The 20,760-nt window shown below is 60.0% G+C and overlaps 2 protein-coding genes across 4 annotated transcripts in view; both read left to right on the top strand.

Moving 5' to 3' along the window:
• The first annotated feature begins 1,259 nt into the window (after positions 1 to 1,259).
• SMTNL2 (smoothelin like 2) lies at positions 1,260 to 20,685 on the top strand. Of its 3 annotated transcripts, none has more exons than XM_028484832.2 (8): positions 1,260 to 1,338; positions 9,005 to 9,095; positions 9,617 to 9,853; positions 10,521 to 10,596; positions 11,504 to 11,683; positions 12,594 to 12,711; positions 12,998 to 13,149; positions 19,712 to 20,685. In XM_028484832.2, the coding sequence occupies exons 2-8, from the start codon at positions 9,041 to 9,043 to the stop codon at positions 19,836 to 19,838; spliced, it is 945 nt and encodes a 314-aa protein (XP_028340633.1). In that variant the 5' UTR covers positions 1,260 to 1,338; positions 9,005 to 9,040; the 3' UTR covers positions 19,839 to 20,685. The 3 variants fall into 3 exon arrangements, with proteins under 3 accessions (XP_028340633.1, XP_023983771.1, XP_028340632.1); XM_024128003.1 differs by having other exon boundaries at positions 1,277 to 1,747; XM_028484831.2 differs by lacking the exons at positions 1,260 to 1,338; positions 9,617 to 9,853 and adding an exon at positions 1,345 to 1,747.
• The window catches only part of TEKT1 (tektin 1), a 59,015-nt gene continuing 51,413 nt past the window's right edge, over positions 13,159 to 20,760 (top strand). The window contains exon 1 of the transcript XR_008616625.1: positions 13,159 to 15,435. The gene's annotated coding sequence lies outside the window, so the exon portion shown is untranslated. The remainder of the gene's footprint in view (positions 15,436 to 20,760) is intronic.

Below are 20,760 nucleotides of genomic sequence, written 5' to 3' on the forward strand. Positions count from 1 at the left end.
CAGTCCAGGAGGTCTGTGGCTGCAAACAGCTTTGGAAGCCTAGTGTGATGGGAACAAGGCTTTCGGACCTCTCGTTCCCCAGTCATCTGGCTGTGCCTGCCCAGCCACCGGGCCTCCTCCAGGTGGGCCACGCCTGGGAAGGAGAAGGCTAATCAGGAAAGATCTTTTTTGCACAGAGAAGGATGGGATGTTCCCATTTTTATTTTAAATCAATTTTACAATATATGTGGGAACGTACAGCATCTTTGCCCATCATCCTATCATTCTGAAGCAACAGCTGTTTTCACTCCTCCCTTTCTTGGGACGGTTGGGGGGTGGGGGGTATGGAAGGGAGGAATATCTGGGTTCAGGCATGAAAGGAGTGTTGAGAGGGAGTCGAGGTGGGAGCCCCGGGCTGTGGATAGAGGCCAGGGACCAAGGCTCTGATGGAGGGAAGGGGTGATTAATCCCAAGGTCGCCGATCCTAGGATTTGGAGATTGGGCCCTAAGCACGCTCTCTCCTCTGTCTCTAACCTCAGTCACTCATGGATCCCCTAGCAGGGGCCCCTCAGTGAGCCCCGAGACCCTAAGATCTTGCTACACAGAGTGGGTCTGGGAGGGGAGAACACATAGTTGCAGAGTCAGGGAGGGACCTCACCACCTGTCTCCTTCTCCCTTAGGTCTTATAACAGGTGCAAGAAATTCCAGGCAAAGATCCCACAGGTGAGTATGTGTTTGTGAGGGCCGTGTGCACGGCGTAGAGTGGGCAGTGACGGGCACAGGGTGAGGGTCGGGGTTCTGGGTTCTGGGAATTACTGCTGCGGCTCTCAGGTCTCCCTGAGCAGTGAGGGGGTCCCTATCCCCAGTAGGACCTGGGCCCTGCGAGTGAGAGCCCCGAGGGAACGCATAACCCACGTCCGCGGTCTCCGAGGTCAAGTCCACTTGGGGATCTAGGCCTTCATCAGGTGGCCCGCATCCCCTCCCCCAGGCCGCACGCCGCTCCCCCAGGGTCAAGGGGGGCTCGGCCTCCGCACTCCCTGTGCAGCTCCGCACCGCGGAAGAGGAGAGGCGGAGTGAGCTCTTCTCCTCCGGCGCCACCGGGGAACCCCCCCATCCCCCACTCCACTGCATCCCTCGGGTCGACGGGACAGAGGCTGTCCCCCCGAGCCGCCTGGCCCTGGCCCCGCCCCCGAGGCCCCGCCCCCGCGCGGCGCCCAGTCCCCCGGCTCGCGGGGCCCGCCCCGCCCCCTACCCGCCCCTCCCACCAACCCTCGGGCGAACCCGGCAGCGGGCATCCAGTTGCTGCCCGGAGCTGCGGAGGTCGACTGCTCGCTCGGCCAGGCCCGATCTCCCTCACACGTAAGCGCTCTGCCCCGCTATGGAGCCGGCCCCCGACGCCGAGGAGGCGCGCACGGTGCGCGAGGCCCTGGGCCGCTACGAGGCGGCGCTGGAGGGCGCGGTGCGCGCGCTGCACGAGGACATGCAGGGGCTGCAGCGCGGCGTGGAGCAGCGCGTGGCCGAGGCGCTGCACCTGGCCGGGCCGCTGGCGCGCACGGTGACCGAGCTGCAGCGCGACAACCAGCGGCTGCAGGCGCAGCTCGAGCGCTTGACGCGCCAGGTGGAGGCGCTGGGCTTGACGACCGGGCTGGCCCCCGCGCCCGGGACGCCCAGCCCTCCGCCCGCGCCTGGTGTCCCGGACCGCGCGCCCCGTTTGGGCACCGCGCGCTTTGCCAGCCACGCCACCTTCTCGCTTTCCGGCCGAGGCCAGGTGAGCCTCGGGGAGCGCCGGCGCCTGTGCGCGTGCGCCGGGGGAGGAGGGCTCCGCGACCCCCGCCGCGCCTATAGGTCCCGAGTGCGTGCGCCTGCGGGACTGGGCGCTGCCCTGCCACCCGCCGCTGCGACTCCGTCGTGGGGGTCCGGCCACCATCCGGCGAAGCACCGGCTTAGCCTGCCCGCTGCACCTGTCTTGGGCCCCCTCCCTTCTTTGCAGCCGGGCCCTGTTCGCCCCGAGTTCTGTCCCCCTCTCTCCGCTGTCCCGTGGCACTAAGGGCTTGGGCGCTGTTTAACACCGCCCGGGGCCCGGCCGGCGTGTTTGGGTGGTCAGCAACCCCCCCCCACTCCCACACCTCCATTGACGCGCCCCCTGCGATGCCGCTTCACTGAGGCCTGACGGTTCAGATTATTGATTAACCCAGATTGAGAACTCAAGCCCGGGTGTGTGTTGGGGGCAGGAGGACGCCGTCTGTTGGGGCGCAGCCGGGCAGCGGCGTTTGGGAACTCGCAGCGGGTAAATCCTTACCTTGAAGGGAGAGACGGGATGGCGGTGGGGGCCAGGGGGAACCAGTCGTGAGCAGTCTAGATTTCCGGGGTCAGTGACCGGCCAGAGGCCCGCACGGCGTGGGTGTGGGGCGGGGGCCGGTGTGGACCAGTCACCCCCCGGAGCCTGGGGCCTCCTGGAGCGGCGGGTAAGAAGGTTCCCATGGTCTGTGCAGTGGCCCTTAGGTGGGATTTCGCACCCTGCCAGGCGTGTGCTCCGGGGTTGGGGTGCCAGGGTCTGGGTAGTGTGCACGTGCAGCCCCTCCTTGGTTCAACCCATCACGCCTTCAGATCTCTTGTGTGGGCTGGGCTGCACCTCCAGGGGCCAGGAGGAGGGGGATCAGATTAGCCCCTGCCCCTGGAGGTCCCAGCCAGGGTGGGCGCTGGCCCCTGACCGAGCAGTGCCAACATCGCGGGCAGCCAGAGCAGATGTTCTGCTCCAAACACGATTGTCCCGTCCTGGTGGGTGTCTCGGGCCGGCTTTGTGCTGGAGGCCAGGGACCTGCTGTTGCTTGTGCAGGGGGCAGTGTGTGGGGCTGTGCCTGCCGCCTCAGAGAGGCTGGAAGCACTCACCGGCCAGAGGTGAGCCTGCTGGGTATGAGAGTAGAGGGAGGAGTTGTGAAGGCCCCTGGATGCTGGGCCGGGGAGTTGGGCTTTGCCTTGGGGGGTGGGGTGAGAGGTTCCTAAACATGCTGGTGGCAGAGCTCCTGGGTGTCCCGGTGCTCCGTGCGAAGTGCCTAGAAACGGATACACTTAATTCTGTCCTATAAGCGTGACCACGGTTTGACCATGGTATAAGATCACCACTGTGAGCTCACACGTACCTAATAAACTGTGTCATCGGCTGTTTCTGAGATTTTATTTTAACACACATTTGCTGCTTGTCTGCTCGTGGAAGCAGCTGTCCAAGTTTTCGAAAAATGCTTTCAGAGTCATGTAAATAGGTACATGAATTCACGCAAATATGTGAGAGGAATGTCTCCAGTCATCTAAGTTTTCTCAGTGAGGAACGGCCATTAGTCACGTGGGGTGGGCTAGTCCTCTCGGCTATGGGGCTGGTGGGCGAGGGGCACCGGGCAGGGGAGGGACAGTGTCCTCCTTGTATCCAGCAAGGTCCCTCATGGATGGATGGCAGGTTGGAGGGTGGCTGGAGACAGGATAACTTAAATGTGGTGGTCCAAGGAGAGGACGGCCAGAGCTGGGGGAGCCCTGCCGGGGGACTCCTGAGTCACACGTCTGGTAGAGATGCTGGGTGCCATTTGAGTTGTGCTGAGGGTGTGAGGCTGTGGGACATCCTGGCGAAGGTGTCCCAGAGCAGGCGGGGTCACAGATCCGGTCGAGGCCGGAGGTCAGGGGGACATCAGGGCAGAACTGGTGGTTGAAGCCCTAGAATGGGTGAGGTCTTCAGGGCGGCCGTGCAGAAGGAGAGGGTGAGGCCAGAGCCCTGGGCAGAGTCCAGGGAGCTGCCAGGGAGCTGGGAGGCCCTGGAAAGCTCATTCTTAGACTTGGAGAGAGGGAAGTTCTCCTGGAAGAAGAGGTTGGGGGTCAGCAGGGATGCTGCCCCTCGTTGAGGGATGAGGATGGAGACACAGTTGAGGAGTAGGTTCTGGACTTCGAAAGACCTGAAGGGAGGTGGAACAGCCAGCAGAGTTGAGCACTGCGGGTGGAGGATGGTCGAGGTCTCCAGTGGGGTCAGAGGCTCCCTGGGCCTGAGGCAGCTTCTCCCTGCCCGACCAGAGGCGCTGGTCCCCACTTCTCTTGCAGCCCACCTCTCTCGCGCCCACCCGGGCTCCGCGCCGGTTTCTGGCGGGGAGGGGTGCTGTGCAGAGCATCCACACGCTCTTGCTCGTGGGCCGTTACCGGCAGCTTGTGAGCGGACGCCTGGTCGTGAACAAGGAATCGGGGCTCCAGGGTGAGACTGGAAAGAGTCTCAGCTGGGCCCGGGGCTGCCTGGCCTCTCATACTCCCATATTCCCAAGTGTGTGTTGCCGGGGCCCGGGGTGGGGGGCAGGGTGGTCTGGGCAGGAGGGTCTCATCCGCTCACGAGAGCCAGTGGTGGCAGTCGTCAGGCGGTGCGGAGGCTGGCGTTCCACTGCCCCTCTGTAACAGGCAATGAAATTTAGAGACCCTTGGTTGAGACCCTTTTGCTTCCTGCGGTTTCAAACCAGGGACTGCAGGGGTTGGAGGTGGGTCATGTTCAGCATATACTCATGCCCTGAACTCAATGCAGGGTTGATCTAGTAATCCAATTCTGAGTGCACAAACCTTGACCCTAGGTAGTGAGTAGCCAGGGAGGCTCGGGGAGGAGGGAGAGGGCAGGGCAGTAGGGTGGGAATAATCAGGAGGACTCCCTGTAGGAAGCCTGAGACCCTGCAGCAAATAGGGGCTGCTTTGGGCACATTTGCTATGAGGCCTTAGGGACATCTCCCAGCTGGACCTCAGTTTCCTTGCATCCAAGGCGGATTGGCCCATCCCTGTTTGGCCCCTGGGCCGAGTGGGCTGCGTAGTTATAACAGTGACATCAACCCGATCGGTTCGTAAGAGTGCCCACAGGGCCACAGCTGTGGTCTGGCTAGTGGAGGGTAGCCTGAGGCCAGGCTTGGCCCAGGAGGCTGTGCCAGAGTTGGTCCCTGGAAATGTCCTCAGCTGAGCTGGAGCCACCGGCTCCCCACGTGGGACAGCCAGGAGCAGCATCGAGGTTCGACGTGAAAGAAACCAGACTTGCCTTATCTGCCTTCCTTTCCCAGACACACTGTGTGATAAGAGAGTTAAATGCTTTGGGTAGAAGTTTGAATTGAGTCTTTAAAACTGTGGTGTGAGGGAGGAGGAGGAGGAGGAGGAGGACAGAGCAGCCGTTTTAGGGGCTCAGGATGGGGGTTCTGGCTGCTTGTGGGCTGTGCTAGGCACGCAGGCGTGCTCCCCTGCCCAGACGCATGAGCCCACGTGGGGTCAGGCAGCCCCAAGGGTGCCTGAACTATTATTCCTGGCCTCACAACAGTGTTTAAACACTTCCCTAGGGAGAGGGTCCCTGAAATCAGACTCACCCCCCCACCCCTCCCCGTAACATTCCCAGGCCTGGGCTTCCTCACAGGGAGCCTCCCCCTTCTTCAAACACAGCCCAGATCTTGGGAGTGCGAGAGCCAGCTCCCCAGGACCCGGCTCATCCCCAGGGCTCTCCAGTGACTTCTACTCTGACCCCCCGCGCACAGAACCCACCCCCTTCCCTTCCCTGTGGCTAAATCGGGCTGCCCCCACTAAAGGCAGACCGCTGGGGGAGCAAGCATGCGGGGGGGGCGCCTGGGGTGGCCTCAGGGACTCAGATCCTGCTGGAGCACTTACCCCGCCCTCCCCTCCCCTCCCCTCCCCTGGCTAAGAGGGCCAGGGCCCTGCCTCACAAATTTGTCTGGAGTCGTCCTTCCTGCTCCTGGAAAGCACGAGCGCTTTGCGGATAGAGCCCTGGGTTGGGGCAGGAGACCCAAACCTTGACTCTGCTGCTGCCTTTGGTCACGGGGTGAGGTGAGGGATGACCCCCACCCGCCAGGCTCGTATGAGGGGCGGGCGGGTGATCTCTGGATGGGGTGAGCGAGCAGTGGGCCCCAGTCTCGGGGACGGGGTAGTGAGGGGGGTCCGGCCTGCCAGCGTCAGCCCCACCCCCTTTCCCTCCTGCTTTGCCGAGACCCCTTGGCAGGAATCCAGCTGGTCCAGGACCTACTTCCTGCCCGATTGTGGCGTCTGGTCCCCCTGGGGCATCATGGGGTGGGTACGGGGCCTGCGATGTGCGGGGGCAGGCGTGGGGGGGCCCCCCAGAGAGACCCACATTCCTGGGAAAATGGTTTCACCAGTGGCCGGGCCCTCCAGGCCCCCGCCTAGACCTGCGGAACCTGTTGGACCGGAGGAGGGCGAGTGGGCGGGACGTGAAGCCCCCAGAGCTGTGCGCCCTGGTGACGGGTGGGGGCTGGGTTCAGGATGGACTGGCTGTTTCTCCTCTCTCTGCCGAGCAGGCTTCAGGATGGGCTCTAGGGGTGCCCTCCCCACCCTGAGGTGTCAGGAGTCGCCCCCTCTTCTCCAGTGTTCCTGCGAGTGGGGCCGGCCCGTCCTGCTCCATCCTCCTGAATCGGAAGTTGGAGGAGTCACCTCCTCTCCAAGCCCGGGCTCTCCCCAGGCTCGAGTCCTGTCCTCTCCCACTTCCCCAGGGTCCCCACCCCGCAGAGGGTCCCATCACCCGGCCGGAGCCTTTCTCGCAGCCTATAAACATTGTCCTACCTCGTCCACCTGGAGGAGCCCCTCCCCCCGCCCCTCATGGCTGCAGGTACTGTGTCTCCATCGTTTCCCCGATGCTTCTCCTGCACCCACCCCCACCTCTGATTCAGCTCCTAAACTGTCACCAAGGACCTCTTTTTTTTTTTTGCTAAACCCAAAGGAGCTTTTTAGATCTTGTTTTGACCTTCTTTTTCTTGACCTGAGGCCACCTCTGGAGCCGCTGACACGCCAGCCTTCTCGACACATGGCTGCAGGTACTGTGTCTCCATCGTTCCCCGATGCTGTCTCCTGCACCCACCCCCACCTCTGATTCAGCTCCTAAACTGTCACCAAGGACCTCTTTTTTTTTTTTGCTAAACCCAAAGGAGCTTTTTAGATCTTGTTTTGACCTTCTTTTTCTTGACCTGAGGCCACCTCTGGAGCCGCTGACACGCCAGCCTTCTCGACACACTTCCACCTGCCTTTCTCCACGTTCTTCTGGTTTTCTTCCTCCCGCCTCTGGCTGCTGCTTCTTATTCTCTTCTGCCCCCAGATGTGGTGTCCATCCCAGGCCCCATCGGCCCCGAGCCTGCTCTTCCTCTGCTGTGCTGCAGATGTGAGACCCTTGTTTCTCCATCGTTTGTCCGTCCTTCCTCTTAAACTTCCGACTCAAATATCCAGCTACCTCCTGACCTCAACCCCCTGATGCCTCAAGGACACCTTACACTCATCATGTCCCAAATTGAAGTTCTTATTTTCCCACCGATCCCCCCTCCGCTATAGTCAAGTCAGCTGGGCCCAAAGCCCAGGCTTGGAAGAGGTGTGACTCCCCCGTCCCTCCATATCCACTTACTCTCCCCAAACCTTTGAGTCCTTTCTCACTGCCCCATCTCTCCCCCCAGGTCCCCATGTGGGACCAGTGAGGTGACTGGCCATCTGGTCGCCCCCTTCCATGGCACTATGTCACTGGCTTCTGAAGGATGTTCCTAAAACACAGCTGACGACCTTCAGTTCCTTCTTGTCCAAGGAGTCAAGTCCAAGTTCTCCAGGCTGGCACCTTGGGCTGCATGGTGCTTCTCCAGCCACCAGCTCAGAATGCTTTGTGCCTTGCTGTCTCTCTCCTTTGGCAGATACTAGTCGCTTCCACTCCTGGTCCACCTAGCTTACTCTAGACTGGCTCTCAACTACCCCTGCCTCTGGGAGGCTCTTCCTGACCCACTGGGCTGGATGAAGTCTGTCTTAGGCACACACCCTCATGCTGGCTTGATATCATCTGCTCACAGCCCTGGCTCCCCCACCAGACTGATCCCCCCATGGCGGGGTGGACACCTCTTGCACCGGTTGCAATGATAGCTGAGCCGTCGGGGGCCAAGGATGGGCCTTTGTCATTCTGGGAACCTGGTAGACAAGGGGGCTAGGTAGTCTGGAGGCGTCTAAGGAGAGGTACGGCCACCTCTCAAGCCACTCATCGTGGGCTCTTAGTAGAGCCCCGGATCGGGGTCTGCCTGTGTTCTCCTCTTGCAGGGCAGACCCTACCAGCCTCACAGATGCTCCGAGCCCTCCAACCTTCCTCACTGTGAGAAGGGCAGAGCCAAGGTTGAGGAGAACATCCCCCCGGGCCACAAATCTCAACTGTTTCTCACTGTGTAACCTTGGACTGCACACATCCCCTCTCTCAGCCCTCAGGTCCCATCTGTAACATGGGTGTGGTGGCACCTTCCTGGGGGGACGGAAGCAGGTTGGTTTAAGTGGCATGCCCAGAAAAAGGACCTGATGCTTGGCAGATGCTGAGATGGCAGAGGCTTTGCATAACCTACTCCCTCATCTCCAACAGGGGAACCGACCCAGAGGGGGCACGACCTCACCTGGGTCACCTGGTGGCTGGCGACACACAGCCAGGATGCCAGGTTCCCTGCTGGCTCTTGGTCTTGGCTCTCTCTCCGCATGACACCTCCCACTGCTGTAGCCCAGAGGAGATGGAGGGGCCCCATGGAGCCAATCAGGCCTCCGTACTCTGGACAGCCAGGCAAATCTTGTGACCCTGCAGCGTGAGGGCTCCTGGGCCCATTGTTGGCCCAGAAGGACCTTATGTCGCTGGGTTTGGGCTCCTCCCACACAGGCAGCCCCCGAGATGAGCAAGGGCCAGGCTCTCCGGACCCCAGGCATCTGGTGCAGCCTGGGGGAAGGGCTAGGGCGCCTTGCACACGCTTTCAGAACTCCCAGTCTTGCCATTTGTCCCTAGCATTTTGGGGGTCTGGGATGAGCCCCGTGGAGGTGTTTGCCTCCAGGATCCTGTGGGCTTAGCTGGTGAGACTGAGTCCTGTGTGACCTTGGCCCATCACTGTACCTTCCTGGGGCTGTCTCTCTCAAAACTGAGTGTTGTTTGCCCTGTAAGAACCAGGGGGGTTGCAGGCGGTGCGGGCAGCTGGCCCCGGCTGACTAGGCCTCCGTGGTGTTTGTCTCTCTGTAGAGCGTGGATCACCAGGACGAGGCCGGCGAGTCGGAGATGAGAAGGACCTCAAACTCGTGCATCGTCGAGAACGGGCACCAGCCTGGGGCAGGTAGGGCTGATGGCAGAGGAGAGCGGGCTGGGTAGCTTTGGGGTCAGGGCCTCGGCCATGCCTCTGTGCCAGGCCACCCCTTGTCAGGGATGGAGGACTTGAGCCTAAACCCCAGCGGGTGGGGAGGCTGCCAGGAGAGCAGCCTCATTCAGTGTGAAGTAGAACTTTGTAAACAAAGAAGAAAATGAGAGATCTCGGAAGGTGGTGAGCTTCCCTGTTTCTGGAGGAATGCAAGCAAGGGCTGAGGAGTCGTCCAAGCACTGAACAGGGTAGAAAGTGGACTGATAGGCGACTATTTATTGAACTGTCTATGAGGGAAAGTTGGAGCAGACGCCAGCTCTGGTTGGACCAGCGAGACGTCCCCAGCAGGGAGAGGTCAGGGAGGCTGGAGTGGTCAGGGAGGCCTTCCTGGAGGAGGTGGGAGGCGGGGTCACAGAGACTGGAGTCCTCCTGGGAGGGTCTGAGGACCCTGTGGATGCCACGGCTGACACACCCCCAACCCTGCTGGTCCCGTGTTCCAGGTCCAGGTGATGGACCCCCTGAGACCACCCAAACTGTCCCGGCACCAGAGCCCCCCAAGCCTCGCCCTGCGAGCCTCTCCTTGCGGCTGCCTCACCAGCCAGTCACGGCTGTCACGCGAGTCTCGGAGAGGTTCTCCGGGGAGACGTCAGCCGCAGCTCTCTCGCCCACGTCTGCCGCCGTCCTGGGGGCCCTCAGCCCCAGCGAGGCCACCACACCCTGGACTCCCAGTCCCAGTGGTAGGAGCAGGAGGGCATGGCCTCCAACTGGGAGGGAGGGCAGGGGCTGGGGGCGGTTGGCAAGAGACTCAGAAAACCTGGGCCAGCCCCAGCCCCCCTCTGCCGTCACTGCGACCCCCTTCCCTAGCTCATCTGCTCCATCAAATGGGGCTCATCTTTCCAGACTCCTCCCCCCAGAGACGCTGTAAAGTAGCATCGTCCCCCACGGGAGACAACTGTGGCTCTTACTGCAGGTCGAGGCTGTGGTTAGACGGTGGCCTCTTACCCTATACACTGTGGCGTGGTCCCCGGGGCCTGTCTTGGGCCTGGGGTCAGGCCTCAGTGGTGTGTCCTGGGGTTGGGCTGTGTGGTTTTCCAGAATGAGGGCTTGGGAACAAAGTGTTTGCTGGATGCGCAGCACAAGAGGCCCTGGGCTCTGCGCTCTCAAAAGCGGGGCTGGGGGCGGGGGACGCTTTAAAAGACCTCTTTTATGTCATTGCTCTGTTCCCAGCATCCTTTCTCCTCAGCTGTTGGCCGAGGCAGGGCCAGCTTAGCCCAGGGGTCCTGGCCCTGCCCTGAGTGACACTGGGTAAACGGCACAGGGCCAGGTCAGAGGAAGGGAGGCTGGCAGTGGTGACCCTCCCCGAGGCCAGGGTTTGTTATTTCTCTCCCTTGCTTTGTCCCGAAGAGAAGAATTCTTCTCTCGCACGGTCTCTGTCCAGCTCTGGCTACGGGGCGGTGACGGCCAGCAGGAACAACGACAGGTGAGTCGGGGCCCCAGTCCCCAGTGGGGGGAGGTCAGCCCTCCCCGGGCAGCGTCTGGACTTTGCCTTGAAGCCAGGCTGCCCGGGCCCCTGCAGGGAGCTCCCCGCGCTGACCCAGGATGAGGCAGCCTCCTGGGCTTGGCTCCAAGGGAGAGCAGCGTCACTGGGTGGGGTTTGAGCAAAGGACATGAGCCTGCGGGGCTAGGTGGAGGGTTTTGTTTGCAGAAATAGGGCCTCGGGCTGGTTTCTCTGAGGACCCTTGAAAGCAAGTCTGTGCAAAGATTGGAGGGCGTGTCTCAGTCCCCACAGGAGGATGGAGCGTGGGACCACCTGCCACTTTCCTCTCCACCCATCCTGCTTTCCGCCCGCGGCTGAGGAGGTCTCTAGGCTGGGGCAGGTCTGCTGCCTCCTGGCCTGTGGCTGTCCTCATGCTCCCCCAGGCCCACTGGATTGCCATCGGGGCTGGGGACAGAGGCTGGCTTGGCTTTTGTCCCCCCTTTCAGTAATAAAAGGAGAATTGTGACTTTCTGGAAAACTGTTGCAAGGGAGAAACAAAGGGCGTCTTTTTCGTGGTGGTGAGGAGGGGGCCTGGTCTCGGCGAGGCCGGTTCGGCGTACACCTCCCGCGAGGAGGGTGCCCCCCGCTCAGCCCAGGCACGGACCCCCTGCGAGGGGTGGTGGTGCTCAGAGAGGGGCCCACTGCCGGCCAGGCCTGCCTCGGACAGCAGCTCAGCTTGGAAACGCTGCAGAACCGGTTGAGGGCTAGAGCAAGGGGTGCTTCCTCCCTGCCTCCCTGCCTGTAGCCCGGTTGCTGCCTCATCCTACACTCAGTGGGGTGGGGGCCCCGGGGCCCAGGTGAGCTAGTGGTGGGCGGGTCTGTGTTCCTGACTCCGTGGTTCTCTCCTCAGCCCACCTCTGGTGACGCCACCCCAGCCTCTCCCACCCCCGCAGCCGCCAGCCGCGGCTCAGGCCCATCAGCAGGGGGAGCGTCGCCGCGAGCTGGTGAGGTCGCAGACGCTGCCCCGTACCTCGGGGGCGCAGGCCCGGAAGGCGTTATTTGAGAAGTGGGAGCAGGATACCGCTGGCAAGTACGGACGCTCTCACCCCCCCGCCCCCCAGACCAGTCTGGGCCCCCAGAGTAGGGTCAGGTGGGCACAGCACGGCAAAGCTGGCCCTGTCCTGTTCCCCAGGGGGCAGTTCCCCAAGATGTGACCTCTCGGGCAAGACACAAGGTCAGGGCCAGCTACGGAGCAGGCCGAGGGATAGGTGGCCCCAGCTGTGGGAGGAGAGGAGGGGGCCGGGGCCCCCTTCCCCCAGTCCTGGAGGGGCCCCGGCTGCCCTCACACCCACATCCCTCAGCCAACTGGAGAAGCTGGAGGTGACACAGCGAGACCAGCCCCCATCACGCCCCAGCCCCGCTCCCGTTAGAGATGGGGTCCACCTCTGCACACATTTAGCCAGCCCTCCTGTCCGCCGGTGGTATTGATGTCTGTTGCTCGTGGGGTGCGGCCCAGGCATATTTGTGATGACCACCCCCCGTCCCGCTCCCAAGGCTCTGACTCGAGGCAGTCAGAAGGGACACCCAGGAAGTGTCCCGCTGACCCGGACAACCTGATCTCGGCCGTTAAGGAGTGTCCTTGGGGCCCAGAGGAAGAAACCGTCGCTCCAGGCTAGGAAAGAGGGAGCCTCAGAGGAGGCGTGGGATGAAGGGAAGTGGGGAGTGTGCTCCAGGCAGACGGCAGGGGCACGGGCCGTGCGGCCTCAGGTCCTCTGCCCCAGGATTGCCCGTGTGGGAAGTAAATAAGGGACCTGGAGGCGGGAAGGGATCTGGTCATGCCAGACTCCATCAAGGGAGGCTGTGCCCTGGGATGGGGGGGCTCATGCCTGGACGTGGGGCTGGGAGGGTTGCATGCTACCTGGGTGAGCGGGTGCGGCACGTTCTCGGAGTAGATGGCAGCCGAGGGGCAGCCCCCCAGCAGGCCTGCCCTCTCTCTGCAGGGGGAAGGGCGAGAGCCGGGCGAAGCTGAAGCGCTCGCAGAGCTTCGGCGTGGCCAGCGCCAGCAGCATCAAGCAGATTCTGCTCGAGTGGTGCCGCAACAAGACGCTCGGCTACCAGGTGAGCCCGGCCAGAGGTGGGAGTGGGCACTGCCCCCCCACTCTTGTTCCCCTGGGCAGGACAGGAGCCCCAGTCTGGGGCGGAGGGGTAGGCGCTGGAGAAACTGTACCCTCCCGATCGGTCCCCAGCCGCTGCAGGTGGAGTCCAGCAGGCACGGCTTGTTGCTGAGCTGGGTGGATGGTGGCCCTGCGGAGGGGCTGGGAGGACCTGCTCGTGGGGTCGAATCAGGTGGAGGAGCTGAGGCCGGCGCTGTACTCCCCCTTACCTGCCTGCGTCGGCCTCGCAGCACGTGGACCTGCAGAACTTCTCCTCCAGCTGGAGCGACGGGATGGCCTTCTGCGCCCTGGTGCACTCCTTCTTCCCCGATGCCTTCGACTACAATGCGCTGAGCCCCGCGCAGCGGCGGCAGAACTTCGAGCTGGCCTTCACCATGGCCGAGTGAGTATGGCGGGTCCCCTGGCTGCCGGCGCCTCCCAGTCCCCAAGCCCGAGTTCTGCCCTGCGTCCAGCACAGGGGCCGGCAGGACGGGGGGCAGCTGTCCGCAGAGCTGAGAGCCTTGAGGCCGCCCAGTCTGTCGCCTCCCGTACAGCTGGAGAGACTATGGCCAGGAAGGGGGGATTTTCCCCGGACCACCCGGCACTCAGTGGTAGAGCCAGGCTCTCTCCTCTTCTCGTGCACCTGCCCACTTGGCTGGTACCCGGCCTCTGGTGTGCGGTCTGCCAGACCAGCCACAGACAAGGTGCAAGGGGACAGGGTCCCCCGGAGCACTGAGCCTGTCCTCTGCTGGCTGGTGAGAGATGCAGTTGCTTGGGAGAGCCCAGCGGCTGATCAGCAGGAAACTGAATAATATCTGCCTGGGGTACATTTCAGACTTCTCCAGTAGGTACATTTTGCTTCCCTAAATGTCGTAAAAGCGTTTGATATGAAATTGCCTACCTTCTTAAGACCTGCTCATAGGGAGAAGATTAGGTGAGGGGTGATTCTGGGTTCAGGAGGTGCTCAGGGAGCTTGGCATTTGGTTATAGGCCGAGGGCTACCCCCAGTGCCTCAGGAGAGTGGCAGAGGGCTCTGGTGAGGGTGCATACAAACCGAGTAGGCGGGAGGGTTTAACAAAGGGATTCCTTGCAAACGTGTGGGCGGGAGCGAGAGCGATGAGCCAGAGCCAGGCGCCGTGGGGTACCCTCGGGCTGGGGAGAACAGCTCTGTGGAGAGGGCTGACTGAGAGGAGCTGTACTTTGGGGCAGTGGGTGCGACCAGCTCACAGTGACCCGGTAGGAAGGGAGCTGAGGAAGTAAACCTCTGCCCTCCCCCACCTCCTGCCCTCACGCCAGGGCCTCCTGTGCGCTGAACACGGAAGGCGGAGGGCAGGTCCATCGAGTCCGCGCCCCCGGTGCAGGGCAGGCACGGGGCAGAGATGAGGGTGTTGAGGGCTGCCTGATGCTGGGCTTCATGGAATTAGGGGGAGGAAGGTCAGAGGGCAGGAAGACCTCCCCAGAGCTGAGTTTCCTGGAGGGAACATTTATCATTCTCTCCTGCCCGCCCGCCTTTGGGCCTGGTGGAGTGAGCCTCTGGCCACCCGTGTGTGCCTGACCCCCCTTGTGTCTTGTCCGTGACCCCGGTGCCCACGTCCGGGAGGGGCTCTCACGTGCTGGTGGAGTTGGAAGAGCCCTCCCTGAAACCTGGCCTGCCCGCCGCCCCGAGTCTGTTCCGCCCCACACCTGGCCCCACGCCCGGCCGGGGAAGGAGTTGGAGCTCACAGGTTCCAGCCCGTGCCCGGTACTGCGGGTCTCGCTCTAGGGGCAGAACGGAGACCCTGACTTGCTGGCGTGCCGGTGTTGCCCCTGTTGTGTTGTCTCATGACCTGCGTGGCCTCTCACCCCCGTGGGGTCATCAGAACTCCTTGTATACTTTGGAAGCCGTCTCTTTCCTGGCTGCTTAGGATTAGCTGTCATCCTAATTGCGGAAACAGCTTTGGACAGAGTGTGTTACACAACCAAATCCAGACGATGCTGAAGTAGCGCCAAGTGGAATGGCTCGATGTTGAGGAGGGGGCGCCTCCCCAGGAGGAGGCCCAGCTGCTTGGAAGCCCAGGAAGGGAGACTGTTGAAAAGCAGATGGTCAGAGTGTACAGGGCCCGGGCTCTGATGTGGGCACCCAAGACCCACCCCTGCTGGGTGAGGCCACGCTTGTCTGACAGTTTTTCTCCATCGAGTCCAGTGGGCCTGGCGGTGCCCACTCGAGCGCCGGCCGCCTTGGTCACCCTCAGCCCTGGACCAGGCTGGGCTGTGGCAGGGAGAGGGGTGCCCCGGGCCCCAGGATGGTGGCCCTGCACCCCAACTCGCAGGGAACGTAACTTCCCTTGGTGGCCGGAGCCAGAGCCGTTCGTGGCTGTGCTTTCCCAGCACGAGGTGTGAGCTCAGAGAGCCTCTAGACTCCAACCAGATGTTTCTTCTATTCCCACATTGGGCTTGGGGCGTGGGAGCCTGCTCCAGGCTGTGCCTCCCTCCCACCCAGAGCAAACGGTGCGGTGAAAACTGGGCCCCTCCTTCCGCCGCCTGAGCCTGCTCCCGGCTGGGGAGGGGAGGGGAGGGTGGCCTTCGGGCCCCTGAGATGAGTTCTGGCTTTTCTGCTGACTCGAGAGAGGACCGGGAGGGGCGCCCACCGCTGGCCTGACGGGGAGGAAGGTGCCTCCCCTCCTGAGTCATCAGGGAACTCAGCTCACAGGTACGTGGGGGACAGGGCTGGGAGGGTGGGCCTGCCTGCCTGAGGCCTCCTGGGAGAATGGCCGCTGGGCTCACCTAGTTTCTTGGACAATAAGCTGGTTAGAACAGCTGGAAAGAAAGCACAGGGACACCTACTTGAGGATACTGGCTACCAGTGTCTTAACAGACACTCCTTAGTTTTGCCAGCAAAAGCCAAGCAGACACGCGGGGCTGGGGGAAAGCCATCAAGGGCCACGCAGGCAGCAGAAAGGCCGTTTGCGGTGGGCGGTGTAGGGTGACAGGAGCCTGGGCTCTGATGAAGGCACAACCTTTGGAGAGCAAAAGCAGCCATGGCCAGGGCCCCTGCACATCAGCAAGGAGAAGTTTCCAGACCCTTCGGCGAGCAAGGGGCCTTAAAAGCACAGAGACGCATCCAGAACCTGGGGAGTAAGAGGGGTTTGTGATGCCCCTCCCCCTGATAATTTACCTCCCCAGAGATTCCCCGGGGCCTAATCTGTGTGAGTGATGCGGTGTTGACAACACAGGGAGCTCCCCTTGTCCGACAGGTGTTCGGGGCTTGGAAAGCGGGAGGACCAGCTCCTGTTGTGGGGGGTTGACCCTCTGCACCCTTCTCCGCTGAGATGGAGAGTGCGGTGTAGGCCCGGGGCCGGCTGGTCGTGTAGCTGAGGATCCCGCTTGCCCTGCGGGGAATGTGTCCTACTCTCAGGTTACAGCCCAGCTGAAGGAGCTTCCAGGCTATTTGTAGTGCCCATGTGTCTCTAAAACCAGATAGGAGGCTGTAGTCCGAGCCCTGGCATCCCAGGCTGCATTTAGAGAAGGCTTAAACAAATAAAAATAACCCCTCAGGCACCTCCTCCACCTGCCTGACAGGCTAGCCCTGTAGTGACAGAAGATCACAATAGGGTAGTAGTAGGAGAAAATCCTCTAACCTTTTTTTAACCCCAAACAAGGTGGGGCTAATTCTTCTAAAATTGGTGGTAGGCAAATGATAGCTCTGGTTCTTGCTGCGCAGTGACATTTGAAATGACCTGTACTTTCTTCTTTGGATTATTCCATGCTGTTTGAACTATTTAAAACAAGTATGTGTTTTCACAAAAGCAGTTTTGTTTTCATTTAAAAGGCAATTGGGGGGCTTCCCTGGTGGCGCAGTGGTTGAGAGTCCGCCTGCCGATGCAGGGCACACGGGTTCGCGCCCCGGTCCGGGAGGATCCCACATGCCGCGGAGCGGCTGGGCCCGTGAGCCATGGCCGCTGGGCCTGCGCGTCCGGAGCCTGTGCTCCTCAATGGGAGGGGCCACGACAGTGAGAGGCCCGCGTACAGAAAAAAAAAAAAAAAAAAAAAAAAAAAAAAGGCAATTGGGGCCTCCAATATTTTGAGACTGAAATGTTTTTATAAAAGTCAATGTTCATCATCATTTTCCTTTACTCACATCCTGTCTCAGGAGCTGTGTCCATAGCTTCTAGAAATCTTATCATTACTGTCACGGCTGGTTGGGGTGGGGTGGGGACCAGATGGATGTGGCTCAGTCCCCTGGTTTCTGGGAAAGCCAGCACCTTGCCCATAGCTTCCTGTCTGCGGGGTAGAGGGCGGTGCCAGGGTCAGGCCTCAGTGCCCGTCCTGACTGCCACCCTGGGCAGGGGCAGGGATGTCATTAGTGGGAGGGTCAGTGCAGCCTCTAGACTGAAGAAGGGGGTCAGGCCAAGTTGGACAACACTTGGGACGTGCCAGCAATTCTAGAGAGAAACCAGAACCCGCTCAGAGGAGAGCCCCCAGGTACCCACTGGGGTTTCAGGGAAAGACATGGATTTTAAGATTCTCTTCCAACCTGTGAAGGGCTCTTTTGTGGGGGGAAAAACAATTAGACTGAGAATAGCCTTGTGAGGCCAATAGGTAGAAAGTACCAAGAGGCAAAATAGGGTAAGAAACGTGAGGGAAAACTTGCTCCTGGCCAGGGCCACCTGCAGAGGGATTGGAACGGTTCTTGGAGGAAATTAGGGCCCCTTCCCTGAACTGGAGGGGAGCATGGCCGAGGCTGGGCCTTCACCAGGTGGTTGGTGCCTCTGAGGGGGGTGTTTGGAGGGTGGGATTTCAGTTCTCTTCCAAGGCTGAGGTTTAGGGTTCTAATGGTGCCCACGTTTCCTGGGGGACCGAGAACTGAGGCCACTGCTGTCTGTGGTGATACCTGGGCCCACACCTGGCATTCTCTGTCTGCAGCCCTGGGAGGGCAGGAGGAGCTCTCCCCGCGCTGCAGGTAAGGAGAAGGGCATCTAGACGCCACCTGATAGCTCAAGGAGGTGGACTCAGGTCCACGGCCTCCCCAGGAACTCAGATTTTCAGTCCTTGACTATCAACAAAGCACCTCTGCGTGCATATCCTCGTCACAGCGTTCACTCCCCTGACACCGAGCCCCGCCCCGGCCCATCCTGGGCAGCCAGGGTGCCCGCTTATGGGGCCAGAGCCACGCGCCACCCCACGATGCCCTCGGCTTCCCTTGCAAGCTGCCCGCTCCAAACCGAGGGGGAGCCGCCGACGGGATCCAGGACCGGTGTCTCCGTTTCGCCCTGACTTTCGGTTTCTGATAGGAGGCCCGGCGTCAGGCCAGCACCACAGGATGGGCCCTGTGCTGACGTTACAGTGCTCGTCTTTGGAGCACGCGGGCCCAGGAGCCGGCAGGGACTGGTAGGAAGTGCTTGGGGTACAAGGCACCACCTCCCAACAAGAACAAGCCCACCAGGAGGGGGAGTGGAGGTCGGGGGCTGATTTTCCACCGAGGAAGTGGCACGGAAGGGTGAAGCTATGGCCGGAGGCAGGATCTGAACCCAGCTCTTTAGAGTTCCAGTTCAGGCCTCTTTTCCCTGATGACCCCACTCTGCTGCTTGGAGCGAACCATGATACTACAGACAGCAACCGTGATCATTCCTAACGTTTACTGAGCTCTTCCGATGTGCCAGACGCCGTTCCTGCTGGTTGTGTGATTAGCTCATTAATCCTCCCACCTCCCTGTGAAGTGGCTATTATCCAGTCGGGGAAACCGAGGCCCTGAGAAGTTAAGTGTCTTGCTCAAATCATACCGCTAGGAAGGATACAGCTGGGATGTGAACGGTGTCACTCATGGACTTATGGATATGGGGACAAAAAGACCGGAGACCCTGGAGCTACAAGAGTGCACACAGCTGTTGAAGCTGATTGGACCGAGTGCAGTTGCTTTGGGCCTTTTGGCTTCAGCCTGATGACGCGTCTGGCTCGGCACAGGGCGGGGCTTTGCTGGGCTTGGCAGGGGTTCCCTGCTGTTACCTCCCAGGTGGATGCTCATCTTCCCACCTCCATGAGACCATGAAGCCGGGACCTTCAGTCCCCCTCCCAGCTGGGACAGCAGAGGGAACAGCTTTTTTTGCAGCCCAGTGAAAGGCCCCAGTTTCCACACGCATCTACACCCGTGGGCCAGACGTTAAACCAGTATTTCCCAGAGCACGAGGCGGGCCCAGGGCGAGGTTGAGGGGAGGCTCACAAGATGATTTGAAGCAACTTTTAAAACTTTGAGTTGTTGGGACCCTTGAGTAGATAATAAAATCAATTTAGTGGCTCACGACCAGCATTAGAACAAACAAAACAGAAAAACGAAAAAAAAGGAGGTGGGGAGAGAAAGATGAAATCTAGAGAAAATATGAGTGGTAGAAAAGGTCAGTATCTTTGTGAAACTTTATTTCCACATAAATGTATGAGCGTGCTGAATGAATCACGATGAAACACCTCTAACTATGGGTTATGGTTTAAAAAAAAAGGTTAAAGACACTGTTTTAGGAAGCATGTGGGTGAATTTATTTGTTTACTTTATTCATTTTACATTTATTTTTATAGTCCGTGCTGATTCTCCATATACTGCTGATACACGTTGATTTTTTTAGTGAAATCTAATTTTGGAGCTAAATTTTTATTAATAAAACTAACCTTTTCGATTAATATAAGTTTGACTAAATAAAATTGCATTTTTTAGCAGAACTTAATTTAGTGAAACCTTAAAGTGAAGCTGAATTTCACCGAAAATTTACAGTAAGTCTAGTTATGTAAAAACACGAGTCGTAAGGGCGGTTCCTGGATGTGGGAGTCTGGGAAACGCTGCATTAGAGAAAGTAACCGCCAAGGCTCTTCCGGGGTGATGTGAATTCCCAGTTGGGGAGCACTTGGGGAGCCTCCAGCTCGGGACCAAGCTCTGTTCTGGGGCAGCGACGCTGGCTGATGGCCGGGACCGGCGTCCTGATGGGGCTTCTGTGTTTCAGGAATCTGGCCAACTGTGAGCGCCTCATTGAGGTGGAGGACATGATGGTGATGGGCCGCAAGCCGGACCCCATGTGCGTCTTCACTTACGTCCAGTCTCTGTACAACCACCTGCGTCGCTTTGAGTGAAGACCCTCGGGGCTGGAGAGCCAACCCCCCGAAGGAGTCGGTGGGGCCGCCTGTGTCCCGGGGTCAGGATGCCCGCCCCGCCGAGCAGAGCTGCATTCTGGTGTGAGAGAGCTGTTTGTTCTGTGCCTCGTAACTGCACCCCCCGACCTGCCCGGCTGCATTACTGATGGGAAAGTGCCGCTGAGCTGCGTTCTGACCGCACTGATCACAGCCAAGGGCTCCAAGGAAAAGGAAGTATTACCAGAGAGAGAGAAATTGGTGCTAAATAATTACCTTCCTTAAAAAATCATCATCATCATCATCCTAATGCTTGTCTGTAGATTCTGGAAGGCTGAATCAGTGTTCCCTCCGCTGAACTGGATCCATTGGCTTTACAGGGTTGCATTGACTACCAGGTGTTTTTTAATCAAAATACCCAGAGTTTTCTACTTCCTCACACTATTGTAGGTTCCTTTCCTCCCTCGCTCTGGGCCACTGCCAGGAAATATAGAGACGCTTAATCAGCAGCTTGACAAAGAAGAGTGAAGTCTTGGGAAGAAACTGTTTAATCACTCCCAGGTCCTGGGCAGCAGATGACCTGCGAGTCACCTCGGCTCTCTGGGGAAATGGGGGGGCTCTCGCCTGGTCCCAAAGCGGTCCTGTCCTTCCCAGGAGGGCTCCACACGTGTTTGGCTAGGAATAGGCCCTCGGGAAGTTAACACTTTTAGGGAAGGACAGGCCTTTGGTGCTGCGAGGTGGTTTTTATTCGCAGCTTTTTTTAAGGGATCTGCTGCAGATATTTATAAAAAGTAACCCCATCTGTACCACTGACCGTTTGTACATAAAAAGATGTGTAGCACTTCGCTTGGGATTTGTTATTTCTGTTTGGGAGACGGGGTGCCTGGGAATAAGAGATTTCTCATCCATTCCAAATGAAAATCTG

This window comes from Physeter macrocephalus, unplaced genomic scaffold (genome assembly GCF_002837175.3).
Source record: "Physeter macrocephalus isolate SW-GA unplaced genomic scaffold, ASM283717v5 random_248, whole genome shotgun sequence".
In the NCBI taxonomy this organism is placed as follows: domain Eukaryota; kingdom Metazoa; phylum Chordata; class Mammalia; order Artiodactyla; family Physeteridae; genus Physeter; species Physeter macrocephalus.